The sequence below is a fragment of the Procambarus clarkii genome, chromosome 18 (assembly GCF_040958095.1).
Source record: "Procambarus clarkii isolate CNS0578487 chromosome 18, FALCON_Pclarkii_2.0, whole genome shotgun sequence".
NCBI lineage: Eukaryota > Metazoa > Arthropoda > Malacostraca > Decapoda > Cambaridae > Procambarus > Procambarus clarkii.
The window spans coordinates 24,933,712-24,952,981 of NC_091167.1; the positions used below are offsets into that span (position 1 = coordinate 24,933,712).

The following is a 19,270-nucleotide window of genomic DNA, read 5'->3' on the forward strand; positions in this document are numbered from 1 at the left end:
CTGTTGGCTGCCGTCAACCACAACACAGCAGGGTGCCGTCAACCACAACACAGCAGGCTGCCGTCAACCACACCACAACAGGTTGCCGTCAACCACAACACTGTTGGCTGCCGTCAACCACAACACAGCAGGGTGCCGTCAACCACAACACAGCAGGCTGCCGTCAACCACACCACAACAGGTTGCCGTCAACCACAACACTGTTGGCTGCCGTCAACCACAACACAGCAGGCTGCCGTCAACCACAACACAGCAGGCTGCCGTCAACCACACCACAACAGGTTGCCGTCAACCACAACACTGTTGGCTGCCGTCAACCACAACACAGCAGGCTGCCGTCAACCACAACACAGCAGGCTGCCGTCAACCACACCACAGCAGGTTGCCGTCAACCTCACCTATACAACAGCCAACTGGCATAACCCCCTGAACAGAGTTTCCAGAATACATTACCTTTACACAATTATGGCAACTGACGAAGGTGCGGCAGGAGCAGGGGCAGGGGCAGCGGCAGGGGCAGCGGCAGGGGCAGCGGCAGCGGCAGGGGCAGCGGCAGGGGCAGCGGCAGGGGCAGCGGCAGGGGCAGCGGCGGGGCAGCGGCAGGAGCAGCGGCAGGAGCAGCGGCAGGAGCAGCGGCAGGAGGACGAAGAGGAGCAGCAACGGCTATGGCAGCGGTCGGGTTAGTGTGAGGGGGCAGGGCCCGTGGCAGTCCGTGGCTGCTGTGTCAACGGACACAGGCCTGCACTCACAGTAGACCTTCGTTAATGACAAGGCTTAATGTATCCAGTGTTTGTGAGGTGCTCACTCTGGAGGCTGCTGATGGCCTCCGCTCACTCAAGAGGAAGGCGCGCCTACCACAAGGGCTCCCGCGCGCGCCCAGACCTTCACAGCTCCGCCATCAACCAATAATTGATCTTGCCAGAGTCTAGTCCTAGAGGGCCGTCTAACCCCACCACGGGGTCAAATTTTTGGCAAAAAATTATAGGCCAGTTGCACTAACATCACACATAATAAAAGTGTTTGAAAGAGTGATTAGGAATCAAATTTCTAGTTTTATGGAAAACAATGAATTGCACAATCCAGGACAACATGGATTTAGAGCGGGAAGATCCTGTCTGTCACAGTTACTCAACCACTATGACAAAATCACAGAAGCCCTAGAAGAAAAGCAAAATGCAGATGTTGTATACACAGACTTTGCAAAGGCGTTCGACAAATGTGACCATGGGGTGATAGCTCACAAAATGAGGTCAATGGGAATAACTGGAAAAGTAGGACGCTGGATACTCAATTTCCTGTCGAACAGAACACAAAGAGTAACAGTCAATCAGATAAAATCGAGTCCAAGCGATGTTAAAAGCTCTGTACCTCAAGGTACAGTCCTTGCACCGCTACTGTTCCTTATTCTCATATCTGATATAGACAAAAATACACGCCACAGCTTCGTGTCGTCCTTTGCAGATGACACAAAAATCAGCATGAAAATTACCTCTGCTGAAGACATTGAAAAACTACAAGCAGATGTCAACAAAGTTTTTGATTGGGCAGCAGAAAATAACATGATGTTTAACAGTGATAAATTTCAGGTACTCAGGTACGGCAAAAATGAGGATCTGAAACATAATACAGGGTACAAAACACAATCGAATCTTCCCATAGTAGGAAAACAGCATGTCAAGGATTTGGGAATAATGATGTCCGACGATCTAACGTTTAGGGAGCATAACCAAGCAAATATCGCGTCAGCCAGAAAAATGATCGGATGGATTACGAGAACTTTCAAATCCAGGGATCCCATCACAATGGTTGTACTCTTCAAGTCACTTGTGCTGTCCCGTCTCGAGTACTGCTCAGTACTCACTTCCCCCTTCAGAGCAGGAGAGATTGCTGAAATAGAGGGAATACAGAGAACATATACGGCACGCATAGACGAGATAAAACACCTAAATTATTGGGATCGTCTCAAAGCTCTCCAAATGTACTCTCTAGAAAGGAGACGAGAGAGATACCAAATAATATACACCTGGAAAATACTGGAGGGTCAGGTCCCAAATCTACACAGTAAAATAACAACGTACTGGAGTGAACGATATGGAAGAAAATGCAAGATTGAACCTGTGAAGAGCAGAGGTGTCATAGGCACAATCAGAGAGCACTGTATAAACATCAGGGGTCCGCGGTTGTTCAACGTCCTCCCAGCGAGCATAAGAAATATTGCCGGAACAACCGTGGACATCTTCAAGAGAAAACTGGACGGTTTTCTAAGAGAAGTTCCGGATCAGCCGGGCTGTGGTGGGTACGTGGCCCTGCGGGCCGCTCCAAGCAACAGCCTGGTGGACCAAACTCTCACAAGTCGAGCCTGGCCTCGGGCCGGGCTTGGGGAGTAGAAGAACTCCCAGAACCCCATCAACCAGGGTCAAGGACGAGGCCTAGGCGTGGTCACCATCATTAAGGAGATGAACACGTTTTCAGAGTGTATAAATGTAACTAAACGATTACAAAATAAATGAGAACAACGGCCATCAAACAACTGTTTCCTAGCTTTTTTTTAAGCACGCAATAACACAAAATTTTTTGTCAGAGGCATAGATGTTATATTTTTTCATCCCGGATGTGTATCGTAAACCAACTCACGCAGGAAAATGAATCAACGATAAGAGTGAATGCACTCACAGGTATATGAGAAGCGTCATCAATGCACACGTAGGTCGTGCAATACCTACATGCTCCTCTGGGCAGCTCTTGCAACAACCCGTCCTCGACTCAAGTCCATTACATCCAGCGGTCAACCCCACAGACGCATTCATAAATTTTAACATGCTGTTCACTTAAAACAGGAATTTTCTCAAGTATAAATTAATATTATAATATATTAGCATATTGTGTATATATAGGAATAGGTTAGGTTAGGTCAGGTGTTTAGGTTCTGTTGGCGATTATTTGTATTTGTAGTACGTGGGTGAAGCATTTACAGCGTTGTGGTTCGAACAAAATTCGTCAGTGAAGCACTTGTTCCGGAAGTGTTCGAACGCCAGCAGTTGTGAGTCGTGTGTAAACCGCTTTTCATTCATAAACAGCTGGGGGGTTTGGCGGGTGGATGGAATCACTTTTGGATCTTTGGAGGACGGGCTGCTGGCAACCATGAACGCCAACCAATCCGACAAATTATTGTGAACAACATTTACAGCAGTACAGACTCGTCAAAATCGTTAGTATGAAGCAAAATCACCACTTGACTGGGAAATACACGGACCCCCTTCCCCCCCTAAGGGGGGGAAGGGGGTCCGTGTAGTATAAATAGTATAATACTACATATAAATAGTATATATGTAGTATATAAATAGTATAAATACTATAGAATAGTATTTATATAATAATAGTAGCCTGTACTGTAATTTATATTATATATAATAGTATAAATACTATTTATACAATGTATTTATACTATTTATACAATATTTATACTATTTATACTTAAACAATGCAGGGGTTGTGTAATACACAACCCCTGCATTGTTGTGTATTACAAAAAATACATTTAATCAGGCTTATTTGAGGGATACAAAAAGGCGATAAGAGATATATAATTAATAGGAACCATGCAGTGAATACGCAAGGATTCATCCTGTCATTAATTATAACAAGCTTTGTACAGCCTCATTATGAGAAATTTCCTTCGTGAAAAATTTCCCTCATTACGACAAAAATCTGACAAAGTGAGGTGTATCATACAACCTGAATCGTGTATGTCATCTAATTACGTGTCCTGTAGTGTCCTGCAGGTGTACAATACAACACTTGCAGTTGTATTAATACATGGCTGCAGCTCCTGTAGTCTCATGTGAGGGAGGGATGAGGGGCTGGTACCATTGATATGAATTGTATTTTAATTTTAACACTATAGAAAAATTTAAATATGCGTTTTTCAAATGTCTACCAATATGATTTTATTTGTGCAAATTGACTGTGAGTGAAGGTTAAAATAAACTGAATATGTTATGTACGGCTTGTTATAATTGAAATACAAAAATAATTAATGTTTGTGTCATTACTCTATGAACTGAGGGAGTGAGCAGCGAGGGGGGGGGGGTTCTTCTCCGGCGTTGGAGTATTATAACAATTTTAAATTATACTCACTTGTTTGTTTTTAATTTAAAAATAGGACGTATACACTTTCTTGATTTCTTAGGTAATTCAATAATACAATATTTCGAGGTGAAATATATAGAAAATAGGGCCAGGATCTAAAACTATAACATTTTCTACGTAAAATGTTGTAGTTTTATAAAATATGGGTTTAAAGGTTAATGGGCAATAGTCATAATATATAACTCTTGCTACTGACAACAAAACAAGTCAAACAATTAAGTTTCCCCTCATATGGCTCTAAAATAATACTAAATGTAACTCATTTTATCTTCCCTACCTCAACTTGGGGTTAAGTACAAGTTTCTCAAACTCTGTTAAGTTTAGTTAAATTCCTCCGTATTGCAATCCATTTCAAAGTCTAAACTATAAGAGATGGATGTGTGTGTGTGTGTGTTTGCCGTTTGTCAGTCTGTCCAAAGTTGGAGGCATAGGGCTAGCCTCACTCAGGTGGCAGGGGAATGGGTCTAGGGAAGGGACGTATATAGGCTGGGCGAGGTAGACCTAAGGCGTTATGAAATATCAGCTTGGAAACCTCCATACATCCCCCTCCCCATCCACCACCCAGTCCGATTTTCCTAGTCTTAAATGAAATCGTGGATGTGATTTCCGTAGAGTTTCACGTTTTACTGGGTAGCTACACAAATGCAGATGTACCTAATTTATTAATAAAAATATCAAAATAATGAATGCCAGGATCAGGTTGGGTTACCGTTACCTGTGGCAGGTGGCTGCAGGTGACGGATCTCCCAATCCTGAGCACTCCAGGTGCAAACTCTGTGAGCAGGAACTGCGGCATGATCTCCCACACTACATCACCGAATTCCCAGTTATTAGACCATTCAGACCAGTTGGCATAAGGTACCTTGAGCTTTGCAATTACTTTATTCACTCTCGTGTTCTTGAAGATATCCTCATATTGTACCCAAAATTTGCCAGTGCAGGCTACTGAACATATGGCCCTGTATGACTAACCATCCTGCGAGATGGGGACTTTTTTAGCATCACGTAGCTAGCTTTTTTGACACACTGTACTCCCCTTCATATAGTCTAGGGCAGCTGCACAAATGCAGATACCAGTATAAAAATCTAGGATTTGTTCAGATCTGAAACTTATGTTTAAGGGCAACACAAAACGTGGACCAGACTGTGCGACACAGTGGTTGCCAGGATCAGGCTGGGTTACCGCTACCTGCGGCAGGTGGCTACAACCACCTCCCTAAAATTGATTTACGAGAATTTACCTAACAATGGTCATTTCATGCACGCGCGCACACACACACACACACACACACACACACACACACACACACACACACACACACACACACACACACACACACACACACACACACACACACACGTATGTTTCAAGCGTAGTGTACGTTTCAAGTGAAGATATGATAGAGCCCAATAGGCTCGGGAACCTGTACACCTGTTGATTGACGGTTGAGAGGTGGGACCAAAGAGCCAGAGCTCAACCCCCGCAAGCACAATTAGGTGAGTACAATTCGGTGAGTACACACGCATGCGCACACGCACGCACGCACGCACACACACACGCACACACACACGCACACAGGGGAACGCCTGCCTGCTTCAACCGCGAAGCCTCTTAGGGGAGCTTCGTTGCTCTCTATCATAGGAGAGTCAACCCTTCACCGTGGGATAGACTATGAGGTACCACCATGCTGTGCCCGGGATAGCTTATCCCAACATTAATTATTTCACCCTTTTTCTCCAATCCACACCCCTCCCCCCCTCTTCATTTCCCCTCTTCTCATCCATTTCCCTACCCCCTCCCCTTGCCTCCAACCTCAGTGTTATATAGACCTTTCAATTTATATAAAGTAAATCATGAAAATGCGCGAGTAAAACGTCGACACTCTACGGACAACTCATCCCCGATTTCATTTTCGATCTTAAAAATCGCACGGGGGGGGGGGGGGGAGGGGTAACACGCTATATTTCTTAAAACATTTAAAACTTATGCCTTCCATGTTCACTATATCCATGTTGTACACCCAACCATTTTCCATAACAATTTTGGTGAGGCTGGCCTCAGGCCCCATATATATATATATATATATATATATATATATATATATATATATATATATATATATATATATATATATATATATATATATATATATATATATATATATATATATGTCGTACCTAGTAGCCAGAACGCACTTCTGAGCCTACTATGCAAGGCCCAATTTGCCTAATAAGCCAAGTTTTCATGAATGAATGTTTTTTCGACTACCTAACCTACCTAACCTAACCTAACCTAACTTTTTCGGCTACCTAACCTAACCTAACCTATAAAGATAGGTTAGGTTAGGTTAGGTAGGGTTGGTTTGGTTCGGTCATATATCTACGTTAATTTTAACTCTAATAAAAAAAACTGACCTCATACATAATGAAATGGGTAGCTTTATCATTTCATAAGAAAATAATTAGAGAAAATATATTAATTCAGGAAAACTTGGCTTATTAGGCAAATCGGGCCATGCATAGTAGGCTGAGAAATGCGTTCTGGCTACTAGGTACGACATATATATATATATATATATATATATATATATATATATATATATATATGTCGTACCTAATAGCCAGAACTCACTTCTATGCCTACTATTCATGGCCCGATTTGCCTAATAAGCCAAGTTTTCATGAATTAATTGTTTTTCGACTACCTAACCTACCTAACCTAACCTAACCTAACTTTTTCGGCTACCTAACCTAACCTAACCTATAAAGATAGGTTAGGTTAGGTTAGGTAGGGTTGGTTAGGTTCGGTCATATATCTACGTTATTTTTAACTCCAATAAAAAAAATTGACCTCATACATAATGAAATGGGTAGCTTTATCATTTCATAAGAAAGAAATTAGAGAAAATGTATTTATTCATGAAAACTTGGCTTATTAGGCAAATCAGGCCTTGCATAGTAGGCTGAGAAGTGCGTTCTGGCTACTAGGTACGACATATATATATATATATATATATATATATATATGTCGTACCTAATAGCCAGAACGCACCTCTCAGCCTACTATTCAAGGCCCGATTTGCCTAATAAGCCAAGTTTTCATGAATTAATGTTTTTTCGTCTACCTAACCTACCTAACCTAACCTAACCTAGCTTTTTTTGGCTACCTAACCTAACCTTTCCTATAAATATAGGTTAGGTTAGGTTAGGTAGGGTTGGTTAGGTTCGGTCATATATCTACGTTAATTTTAACTCCAATAAAAAAAATTGACCTCATACATAGAGAAAAGGGTTGCTTTATCATTTCATAAGAAAAAAATTATAGTAAATATATTAATTCAGGAAAACTTGGCTTATTAGGCAAATCGGGCCTTGAATAGTAGGCTGAGAAGTGAGTTCTGGCTACTAGGTACGACATATATATATATATATATATATATATATATATATATATATATATATATATATATATATATATATATATATATATATATATATATATATATATATACATACATATATATATTATGAATGGCGGTGTCAGACCACGAAGAAATGATTAAGACAGGAATTTCCCTAAGTATTGTGCTTAGTATTTCCTTTGTGACATTGTCGCATTATTCATCATGTGTTAATTTCTTCGTGATTTACACACAGACAAACACATATATAAAAACATACACACACAAACACACATATATATAAAGCTTTAATGCTCTTTGTATTCTCGAAACAGTGTTACCTTGAGCAGCGACCTCCAACCTGTTCTCTTAAAAATAACGTCGCTTTTGGCCGTCGAAAGTACGGCCGAAAGTGGACGTTATTTTAAAATTAAAAAAAATTAAAATATATTTGGGATTTTTTTTCAACAACAGTTAGTTAAGGGTCGTCTAGTAGGTTAGGTGGGCAGGAAATTCTCATAAAGTTTCAAGTCTGCTGCTCACGTCCTTGTTTCACGTATATATCGTTACCCCAGACATCCATCACCCAGGGTTACTTGCTTACATGTCTTTGCTGTTACTCCATTAGGAAATATGTGTGTAAATGATGGGCTTGAGGCAGAGTTAAGACACCCTGGCTGACGGAGGCGCGTGGGCAGCTCAGCAACACAAGGGCCGCCAAGATGCTGGTTCTGGAAGCCAAGCGCGTCTCGTGTCGACAATTAATAAGCATGTCAACTGGAATACATTTACCATGAGTGGGCTGCCTATTAGCCTGGATGAAATCCTAAAAAAGCTACGCCATCCATCGTAGATAATAAGGTCTCTCCCGCTGCAATTTACGGGCGCCCCGTCGTGGGTCGGGTGAGCAGACGTCAGCATCACCCCATGTCCGGATACCCATAGTCTGTCGCTGACAATCAAACCATTCGCATAACAAGAGCGGTCGTGTGAATAGGGGCGTGTATAAAACCAGATGCCGTATAACTAGAGTGTCCGGATAAACGGGAGGTGAGTAATGAGGAGGTAATGGGGAGCAGTGGAGGCGTGTGGGTGTGTGGGGATGGCAGGCGACGGACAGCCTCCCATGCATGGCCAGGCGGCACCTTTGTTCCTTAAATGTTGTGCGCTGCGTGGCCGGCATGCCTGCCCGCCCGCCCTCGCTGACACCTCCGCCTGCACAACCTATTCTTCTTCCTCGCTCTGTTGCTGCTGCCGGACCTCTGTTCCTTCTTCACTCTGTTGCTGCTGACGGACCTCTGTTCCTTCTTCACTCTGTTGCTGCTGCCGGACCTCTGTTCCTTCTTCACTCTGTTGCTGCTGACGGACCTCTGTTCCTTCTTCACTCTGTTGCTGCTGACGGACCTCTGTTCCTTCTTCACTCTGTTGCTGCTGACGGACCTCTGTTCCTTCTTCACTCTGTTGCTGCTGACGGACCTCTGTTCCTTCCTCGCTCTGTTGCTGCTGACGGACCTCTGTTCCTTCCTCGCTCTGTTGCTGCTGACGGTATTCATCTTGCTCCCACTCCTGCTGTTCGTAAGGCATGTGCCTGGTCCTTGAGCTCCTGATGTCACCCATCTTGACACGCCGGGCCTCGAGGCTTCCTCTACGTTCGCTTTTGATGCAAAATGTACAGCTGCCTGCGTTGCCTGCTGCTCTCGCCTGTGGATCATGGGGTACTAATGCCCGCCAAGACCTCTGCCTGGTGTCGTGCCCGCTACAGTGAGCACTACACCAGGCACACGCCCACGCACACGCCCACGCTGGAGGCGTATGCATGCTACAGTGAGCGCTGGGGACGTATGCACGCTACAGTGAGCGCTGGGGGCGTATGTCCGCTACAGTGAGCGCTGGGGACGTATGCACGCTACAGTGAGCGCTGGGGGCGTATGTCCGCTACAGTGAGCGCTGGGGACGTATGCACGCTACAGTGAGCGCTGGGGACGTATGCACGCTACAGTGAGCGCTGGGGGCGTATGTCCGCTACAGTGAACGCTGGGGGCGTATGCCCGCTACAGTGAACGTTGGGGGGGGGGGGGGGGCGGTTTAGTCCTTGGGAGGTGGCGATACTGACGACTGGGTAATGGGTGGTAAAGAATCTTGATGGGTTGATTACAAATTATCTGGCCACTTAAACATGTGTTGAAATATGTGGGCCAGTATTGGTGGTCTGTGGTAGTAGAGTGGCAGCAACTGAATTCATAAACAATCTTGAAATGCAGAGGAAAATAAACAAAACCTTTCAAATGCCCATCGCAAGAAATAAATCCAGAGCCCAATATTCTTGACAACCGCCTTGTCCAAGATATGGATATAAGGATTTAGCCCGTCCGCATCTAAAATATCCTCCAGTATTACTACATACGTTAACAACAAAAATAACATGCAAAACCACACGCAGTGCAAAATAAGGCCGCAAAAACACCGTCTATCAAGTGATCAGATAATCTAGGAGCTCCAGGAACTCCTTCACACACAACCACCACTATAAACACCTGACTACACCAGCGAGCCACCAGGGTGTGGAACACCAGCGAGCCACCAGGGTGTGGAACACCAGCGAGCCACCAGGGTGTGGAACATCAGCGAGCCACCAGGGTGTGGAACATCAGCGAGCCATCAGGGTGTGGAACACCAGCGAGCCAATAGGGTGTGGAACATCAGCGAGCCACCAGGGTGTGGAACACCAGCGAGCCAATAGGGTGTGGAACACCAGCGAGCCAATAGGGTGTGGAACATCAGCGAGCCATCAGGGTGTGGAACACCAGCGAGCCACCAGGGTGTGGAACATCAGCGAGCCACCAGGGTGTGGAACACCAGCGAGCCAATAGGGTGTGGAACATCAGCGAGCCACCAGGGTGTGGAACACCAGCGAGCCACCAGGGTGTGGAACACCAGCGAGCCAATAGGGTGTGGAACATCAGCGAGCCACCAGGGTGTGGAACACCAGCGAGCCAATAGAGTGTGGAACACCAGCGAGCCATCAGAGTGTGGAACACCAGCGAGCCAATAGGGTGTGGAACACCAGCGAGCCAATAGGGTGTGGAACACCAGCGAGCCACCAGGGTGTGGAACATCAGCGAGCCATCAGGGTGTGGAACACCAGCGAGCCAATAGGGTGTGGAACATCAGCGAGCCACCAGGGTGTGGAACAAACCAGCGAGCCAATAGAGTGTGGAACACCAGCGAGCCATCAGAGTGTGGAACACCAGCGAGCCAATAGGGTGTGGAACACCAGCGAGCCAATAGGGTGTGGAACACCAGCGAGCCAACAGGGTGTGGAACACCAGCGAGCCAATAGGGTGTGGAACACCAGCGAGCCAACAGGGTGTGGAACACCAGCGAGCCACCAGGGTGTGGAACACCAGCGAGCCACCAGGGTGTGGAACACCAGCGAAATGTTAAGACCCAATGTTAGAAACATTACTCCAAGATGAGACGCCCCGCCGCAATAGCTGGAGATCTAAGAGCTTAACATCTACTTGATGGACACTAAGCCACACAATACAACTTGAAAAAAAAACTTCAAAACATGAACACAAACATCTGTGTATATGTGAATGCTACACAGTATTCATCCACATATGTTGAAATATATGTGAAGAACCTTGCACTCGCAGCTCCCTGACAAAAAACAGCAAGCTTAGCTGCCAAACACACAAACACGGAGGGGGGGGGGGGAGGGTTGGTGGCTGAGTGGACAGCGCTCTAGACTCGTGGACATACGGACCGGGGTTCGATCCCCGGCACCGCCAGAAAAACAAATGTACTGAGCTCCCTTCACCCTAATTCGCCTGTTACATAACAGTAAATAGGTTCCTGGGAGTTAAACAGCTGTTACGAGCTGCTTCCTGTGTGTGGGGGGGGGGGATGGTTGTGGTCTGTGGTAGAGGGGGGTGGTCTGTGGTAGAGGGGGTGGTTGTGGTCTGTGGTAGAGGAGGGTGGTTGTGGTCTGTGGTAGAGGAGGGTGGTTGTGGTCTGTGGTAGAGGGGGGTGGTCTGTGGTAGAGGGGGGTGGTTGTGGTCTGTGGTAGAGAGGGTGGTTGTGGTCTGTGGTAGAGAGGGTGGTTGCAATAGAGACTCTCGGTGAAGAATCAGTGAGGAAGGTACAGCACCAAGAAAGGAGAACACGAACAAAAACAGAAAGAGAAGATAAGGCGAAATGAGAGGAGAATTAACCCCGGGTCAAGCTGGGTCAGAGTGAGAGGGAAGGTCACGTGGGACTCACATTACAGGTCAGCGCTGGAGTCCTGACCTACAGTAAACCCCGCCCATGAGTCTTCTTTAAGAGGGCTTAACTTGACGTGAGTCGGGTCTCGAGCGCCTCAACTGAAGACACCGTCGGAAAGAAGAAAACATTCTATAAAACGTCTTATTTTGGTGCTGAAGCAGAGACATAGCCTCCTTTGGAAGAGGTTCCGTCACCTCCTCACCTTCCTGGTGCTCAGGTGCTCGCACGAACACACAGCTCGTTCCTCTGTAGATTCGAAAAATACATGTGGAATTGCTAATGGTAATCGAATTACTTCAGTGTACCCTCACATGTCTCAAACCTGCAGATCCTAAAGTAGCATCGCTTCCTGTGAATCTCATAGGACTTAAAACAGACATTGACGTGCCTTACCAACCCCGGAAAGACGATGGCGGCAGAGAGCACTGCAGTTCTTCACTACATTTCCACAGTGGGTCATCAAGATGGTGAGATTAAGTACCTTATTATATGAAAGCCAAGTATTCAAGTATTACTCAAGTACAGTGTACGAGTGTGAGCGAAGGTGAGCAACATCCTCACTCCAATAAAACCTAACTAAATTACTCCGATTAGGCAAAGGTGTACTATATAATTGGTTAATCCAGCGTGGTAAGACCAGCTGAGAGGGTCAAAGATACTATGTCGTAAGTAAAGTACCTCTTAGGTATCACCACTGCGTGCGCGCGCGCGCTTACACACACACACACACACACACACACACACACACACACACAGTTGATTGCAGTTGATTGACGGTTGAGAGGCGGGACCAAAGAGCCAGAGCTCAACCCCCGCAAGCACAACTAGGTGAGTACAACTAGGTGAGTACACACACACACACACACACACACACACACACACACACCTTCTTGTGTGTGTGTGAGGGGAGGCCTGGCAGCTGAATGGACAGTGCTCGGGATTCGTAATCCAAGGGACCGGGGATCGATCCCCGGCGAAGGCGGAAACAAATGGGCAGATTTCCTTTCACTCTGATGCTCTGTTCACTTACCAGTAAATATGTACCTGGGAGTTAGACAGCTGTTATGGGCTGCTTCCTGGGCGTGTGTAGGGGTGAGGGGGGGGGAGGAGACAAGAAAAAGTTGAATGACAGTTGAGAGGCGGGCTGAAAGAGCCAGAGCTCAACCCCCGCAAGCACAACTAGGTGAGTACAATTAGGTGAGTACACACACACACACACACGTGCGTGGGTGGCCGGTTAGTTAGTAATCCCAGACAGAAGAGTATGCTAAACTACAATATAATTAAAGTTGACTTTCCCTAATCTCTTAACACAAGAGTCGTTCTTAGCGTCAAGGCGCGTACAGCGATCACGCGGGAGGCACAGACGCCCGTGTTGTTTTCCTCTTGGCTGGCCACAGAGATCTTATCTCAGCGGGAAATCATCTCCTGCAGGTCCCACCCATCAACCCTGACAGCAAACTCGTCCAACTACGACCCATATTATGCCACTATCGCCATTTCCGTCCATACTAATACGGGGAAATATGTCCTCATTTACATTTGCTCGTCAGTAATTCAGGTCTCCGCTTGAGCTAAAATAACAATCTTAACAGAAAAGTAAAGTTAAAAAAATCTTGACAATTCCCTTAAGACGGAGACGAGTCCACTTTTGCCCTAAGCTGCGGGGCAAGCGGCTTCTGGTACTAATCCTTCTTAACACAGGCGACTTCTTATCTTCCGTCTGCACACCGCTCCTGTGCCAGGCAAGTCCACTACGGGCTCACCATAGCCCGTGCTACTTGCCCCGCTCCTGTGCCAGGTAAGTTACGGGCTCACCATAGTCCGTGCTACTTGCCCCGCTCCTGTGCCAGGTAAGTTACGGGCTCACCATAGCCCGTGCTACTTGCCCCGCTCCTGTGCCAGGTAAGTTACGGGCTCACCATAGCCCGTGCTACTTGCCCCGCTCCTGTGCCAGGTAAGTTACGGGCTCACCATAGCCCGTGCTACTTGGAACTTGTTCCGAGTAGCTGAATCTATAACAACATCATCATCTTCCGTCTGTGTGTGTGTGGGGGGGGGGGAGTGGGGGGTTGTTAGGTCTGCTGAGAAACACCGTTCCGAGGAGCCGAAGTCCACTTCCTTGTCTTGTCCTCGTGCTCCTCCACTTCCCAGCCTGGTCTCAGGGTCAACACCCAACACTCTTATCACCACCAATAAGTCTTGTCGTCTCTCTCTTTTTACCCCCTTTCTCCGAGTTGTCAGTCTTCTCGTCAGCCTTCATCCCCAGTTGCTCGGTGCTGTGTGAGCGGCCTGTGACCACTCTAACATCCTCCTGGCACAGTGCCGCCCCTCTGTGATCTTTCCCACCCTCTTGATGAAGCACCAGTCCTCTTGATGAAGCGTAAGCGTATCCTGTTACACCCTGACGTATTCACAACGTTCCGAAAACTTGGGGGTCGTCGGGGGTGAGTGTGGTAACTCAGACGTTGGTAAAGGTGTCGTGGTGGAGGGGGATTAAGCGAGTCTCGTCTGGTCGCCAAGACGACCAGGATCTCCGCCTCTGTCGTCGACGACTCTTGTCTACAGAAATTGCGCCTCCACCGTTCATGATTGGTCTGCAACATGGCATCAACTGCGCCTCCTTAATGGCGGACTTAAGAAGCTGCATGCCTCAGTCGCTGCGCCTCCGTCAGCACTGCGTCTCTCCCCTGTGGGGTAGTCCTCCTCTACCACCTCGCGGTGCTTCAAAGGGAAGCCGCAGTGAGCTAATACAGAAGGTGTCGGCGCCGCAGCACTTCAAGAGGTGACTACTGAAGGTGCCACAAATTGTGTTGACGGCTATACACTTGTTTAGAGCGTGGTGGGCCGCCCTCGCCATCCCGGCGTCAACGCGCCACTGGCAGATACTTTCCTATTACATTTATATAGCCTCGCGGAATTGCCGTAAAAGCAGTCTGGGTTAACAGTGACGTTTGTTGTGCTGTTGGTGAGTGGAGGAGACTAAGGTGTCTGACAACACCTTAGTCTCCTCCACCTGCGTGGTGGCTCCTCCACCACCACTAGCTCCTCCTCCTCCTCGGTGTGGGGTGCCAGTGCTGCCTTTACCTATTCTTACTAATTTTTATTCTTTGCCCGCTCGCTGTCAGGGATGCGTCCTTGCCTTCATGGCCAGTGACGAAGCAGTCCATCCTCATAAACAAAGACCCAAAGTCCATTCCATGCACAACTCGTCCTCGACTCAAGTCCATTACATCCAGCGGTCGACCCCACTGACGCATTCATAACTTTGTACATGCTGTTTATTCAAAACGGTAATGTTCTCAAATATAAATTAATATTATAATATATTAGCATATTGTACATATATAGGCATAGGTTAGGTTAGGTGTCTAGGTTCTGTTGGCGATTATTTGTATTTGTAGTACGTGGGTGCTACACGCATTTACAGCGTGGTGGTTCGAACAAAATTCGTCAGTGAAGCACTTGGTCCGGAAGTGTTCGAACGCAATCAGTTGTTAGTCGTGTGTAAACCGTTTTTCATTTATAAACAGGGGGTTTGGCGGGTGGATGGAATCACTTTTGGGTCTTGTTTGGAAGACGGGCTGGCATGCACCCGCCAAACCCCCAGCTGTTTATGAATGAAAAGCGGTTTACACACGACTCACAACTGATTTCGTTCGAACACTTCCGGAACAAGTACTTCGCTAATGACTTTTGTTCGAACCACAACGCTGTAAATCCTTCACCCACGTACTACAAATAATCAACAACAGAACCTAAACACCTAACCTAACTGTACATAGAATTTTTAGTAATAATAAGAATAATTTATATACGAGAACAAACATTTTTTAATACACAGTATGTTAAAATTGATGAATGCATCTGGGGGAAGACGGCCGCTGCTTTAACCAGCCTACTGCGAGGACAGGTTGTAAAGTTGATGAATGCTTCCTTGGGGGTCGGCCGCTGGATGGAATGGAGCTGCTCTGAGGACGGGTTGGACGAGACGGTGTGTTGCGAGCTCTTTACCCCCGTTCATAACCAGGTAAACTGAATAACAAAAAGAGAACAACTGTTCCTAAGTTCAGGTCGCTAATATGGGCGGCGGTCGAGGCTCCCGGCCCAGGTGCCAGCCTTGGATTATATCTTATTATTAATGTGTATTGTTGGCAAGGTGCTCCTCCAGCACCCAGGGTGAACACTGCCGGGTGAAAAAGGTGTTCCTCCATCACCATGCTGGAGGAACACCTTCACCCCTCCCCCCCCCCCCCACTGGCAATTATTAATACAAAACAGAAGTTGAAAGTCACGGACCATAGTGACGGTCGCCATATTCGGCCCCTCAATGTTGACAGATAATTTTACACACAACTTGATAAAGGCGATGGGGGGGGGGGGGAGGGACGACGTGCACCCCCCCCCCCCCCACGAGGCCTGAGCCTGCCCCCTCCCCTCCCCTCCCCCCCCCCCCTCCACCTTCGCACGAACGGAAAATGTTGTCATTAACATTTTATGGTAAAACGAGAATGGGTAGATACGATACTTGGGATGAAGGAGGGGAGGGGGGGGGGTGAGGATCGAGCCGGAGGAAGAGCCGTTTGGTGTGTACCCGAGTAATTAAAACTATGGAAGCGGGCAACCCACAAGTCGCTCAGGCCCGTCGTAAAACTCGTCCCAACAGCGCTTCTGTGTGATTTATGGTGACCTCGGCCACCGGTCGTGGGGGGGCGTGGCCGCGGCACCCACACGCCCCCATGGCCACGCCCCCCCACGGCCACGCCCCCCCACGGCCACGCCCCCCCACGGCCACGCCCCCCCCCCCACGGCCACGCCTCCCACAGCAGGACGAGAATACGAATCTCAGAGAACAATTTTCGATTGATCAAATTGGTTAAAAACATTTAAAAAACGAAACGACACGAAGATGGATAAAACAATATAAACAATGGAACTGACTTTTCACTGAAAATGGCAGAGGCAGTCGTGGAGGGGCTGCCAGTGGCAGGGGCTGCGGTGGCAGGGGCTGCCAGTGGCAGGGGCTGCGGTGGCAGGGGCTGCCAGTGGCAGGGGCTGCCGGTGGCAGGGGCTGCCGGTGGCAGGGGCTGCCGGTGGCAGGGGCTGCGGTGGCAGGGGCTGCGGTGGCAGGGGCTGCCAGTGGCAGGGGCTGCGGTGGCAGGGGCTGCCAGTGGCAGGGGCTGCGGTGGCAGGGGCTGCCAGTGGCAGGGGCTGCCGGTGGCAGGGGCTGCCGGTGGCAGGGGCTGCCGGTGGCAGGGGCTGCCGGTGGCAGGGGCTGCCGGTGGCAGGGGCTGCCGGTGGCAGGGGCTGCCGGTGGCAGGGGCTGCCGGTGGCAGGGGCTGCCGGTGGCAGGGGCTGCGGTGGCAGGGGCTGCCGGTGGCAGGGGCTGCCGGTGGCAGGGGCTGCCGGTGGCAGGGGCTGCCGGTGGCAGGGGCTGCCGGTGGCAGGGGCTGCCGGTGGCAGGGGCTGCCGGTGGCAGGGGCTGCCGGTGGCAGGGGCTGCCGGTGGCAGGGGCTGCCGGTGGCAGGGGCTGCCGGTGGCAGGGGCTGCGGTGGCAGGGGCTGCCGGTGGCAGGGGCTGCGGTGGCAGGGGCTGCCGGTGGCAGGGGCTGCCGGTGGCAGGGGCTGCCGGTGGCAGGGGCTGCGGTGGCAGGGGCTGCGGTGGCAGGGGCTGCCGGTGGCAGGGGCTGCGGTGGCAGGGGCTGCCGGTGGCAGGGGCTGCGGTGGCAGGGGCTGCCGGTGGCAGGGGCTGCCGGTGGCAGGGGCTGCCGGTGGCAGGGGCTGCCGGTGGCAGGGGCTGCCGGTGGCAGGGGCTGCCGGTGGCAGGGGCTGCCGGTGGCAGGGGCTGCCGGTGGCAGGGGCTGCGGTGGCAGGGGCTGCCGGTGGCAGGGGCTGCGGTGGCAGGGGCTGCCGGTGGCAGGGGCTGCGGTGGCAGGGGCTGCCGGTGGCAGGGGCTGCCGGTGGCAGGGGCTGCCGGTGGCAGGGGCTGCCGGTGGCAGGGGCTGCCGGTGGCAGGGGCTGCGGTGGCAGGGGCTGCGGTGGCAGGGACTGCCGGTGGCAGGGGCTGCGGTGGCAGGGGCTGCGGTGGCAGGGGCTGCGGTGGCAGGGGCTGCCGGTGGCAGGGGCTGCCGGTGGCAGGGACTGCCGGTGGCAGGGACTGCCGGTGGCAGGGACTGCCGGTGGCAGGGGCTGCCGGTGGCAGGGGCTGCCGGTGGCAGGGGCTGCCGGTGGCAGGGGCTGCCGGTGGCAGGGACTGCCGGTGGCAGGGACTGCCGGTGGCAGGGACTGCCGGTGGCAGGGACTGCCGGTGGCAGGGACTGCCGGTGGCAGGGGCTGCGGATGTTGAGGCGTTGTAGAAGAGAGAGAGAGATGGGCAGCTCATTTAAATATTCCACTCTCAAGAGCAATAACAGCTTGAAACATCTGCTAAAATGGCTTTAATTACATTTCTCTTCGCCGGAGGACAGAGCTTACTCAACTACATGTATGCACACAATTATAAGAATAGAGGCGATATAAAGCACAATACAGCATTCACTGCTGCTGCCTCGTCTCCAGCTGCTGCTGCCTTGTCTGCTGCTGCTGCTGCTGCCTCGTCTGCTGCTGCTGCTGCCTCGCCTCCAGCTGCTGCTGCTGCTGCTGCCTCGCCTCCAGCTGCTGCTGCTGCTGCCGGCTACTTTAACTGTGGTTGCGTGTGGTGAAGGCTCGGGTTCACACAAGCATAATCTGATACGCAATGGTTTAATCATAATTACACGTCTGTAATCTGCTTGCACGAAATTATCCTTGCGCAAGGCGCTACTATTTCACCTCTTATTACATGTCACTGTTCTACGCTCTAATTTGTGCGTTATCGGCTTATCTCACTAGGCGGGAACACGACTCTAGATGACGCGATAAGAAACTGTGAGAAAAATATATAAATGCTGAAAATTTATAAATGTGGCCGTGGAGCCATGCGCGGGTTGTGCCAGATCCTTACGCAGTGTCAGAAATAAGCACTGTGTCACAGTGCGTATGAAGGGGCACACACACACACACATGCGTAGTTGCAAAACAGGGGAATTGGCTCATCATGATAGTGATAAGTATCTTCATCATGCTGCTCCTGTCACTTGGTTCAGCATCAAGAATGACAGCGTCTTAGGCCACGATAAACGTCCTCGACCACACACACGCTGTCCAGACCCGAAGGCGCTCCCTGAAGTGTCCTGGGAGGGTGTTCCAGGGTGGGTGTTCCAGGGAGGGTGTTCCAAGGAGGGTGTTCCAGGGAGGGTGTTCCAGGGAGGATGTTCCAGGGAGGGTGTTCCAGGGAGGGTGTTCCAGGGTGGGTGTTCCAGGGAGAGTGTTCCAGGGAGGGTGTTCCAGGGAGGGTGTTCCAGGGAGGATGTTCCAGGGAGGGTGTTCCAGGGAGGGTGTTCCAGGGAGAGTGTTCCAGGGAGGGGTGTTCTA

At 49.6% G+C, this 19,270-nt stretch overlaps 2 protein-coding genes across 2 annotated transcripts; both read right to left on the minus strand.

Moving 5' to 3' along the window:
* Window positions 1-8,774: 8,774 nt before the first annotated feature.
* On the minus strand, window positions 8,775-9,167 carry LOC138366022 (probable basic-leucine zipper transcription factor K). Its single transcript, XM_069326742.1, has one exon. It carries the CDS (start codon window positions 9,165-9,167, stop codon window positions 8,775-8,777), a length of 393 nt encoding a protein of 130 aa, XP_069182843.1.
* A 7,596-nt stretch (window positions 9,168-16,763) lies between these two features.
* Window positions 16,764-18,200, minus strand: LOC138366023 (uncharacterized). The gene has a single exon (XM_069326743.1). The coding sequence runs from the start codon at window positions 18,198-18,200 to the stop codon at window positions 16,764-16,766; it is 1,437 nt and encodes a 478-aa protein (XP_069182844.1).
* Window positions 18,201-19,270: the final 1,070 nt, after the last annotated feature.

What these genes read in the sequence shown, in the direction of transcription:
- LOC138366023 (XM_069326743.1), bottom strand. Translation starts at nt 18,200, where the DNA reads ATGAGCTGCCCATCTCTCTCTCTCTTCTACAACGCCTCAACATCCGCA.
- LOC138366022 (XM_069326742.1), bottom strand. Translation starts at nt 9,167, where the DNA reads ATGGGTGACATCAGGAGCTCAAGGACCAGGCACATGCCTTACGAACAG.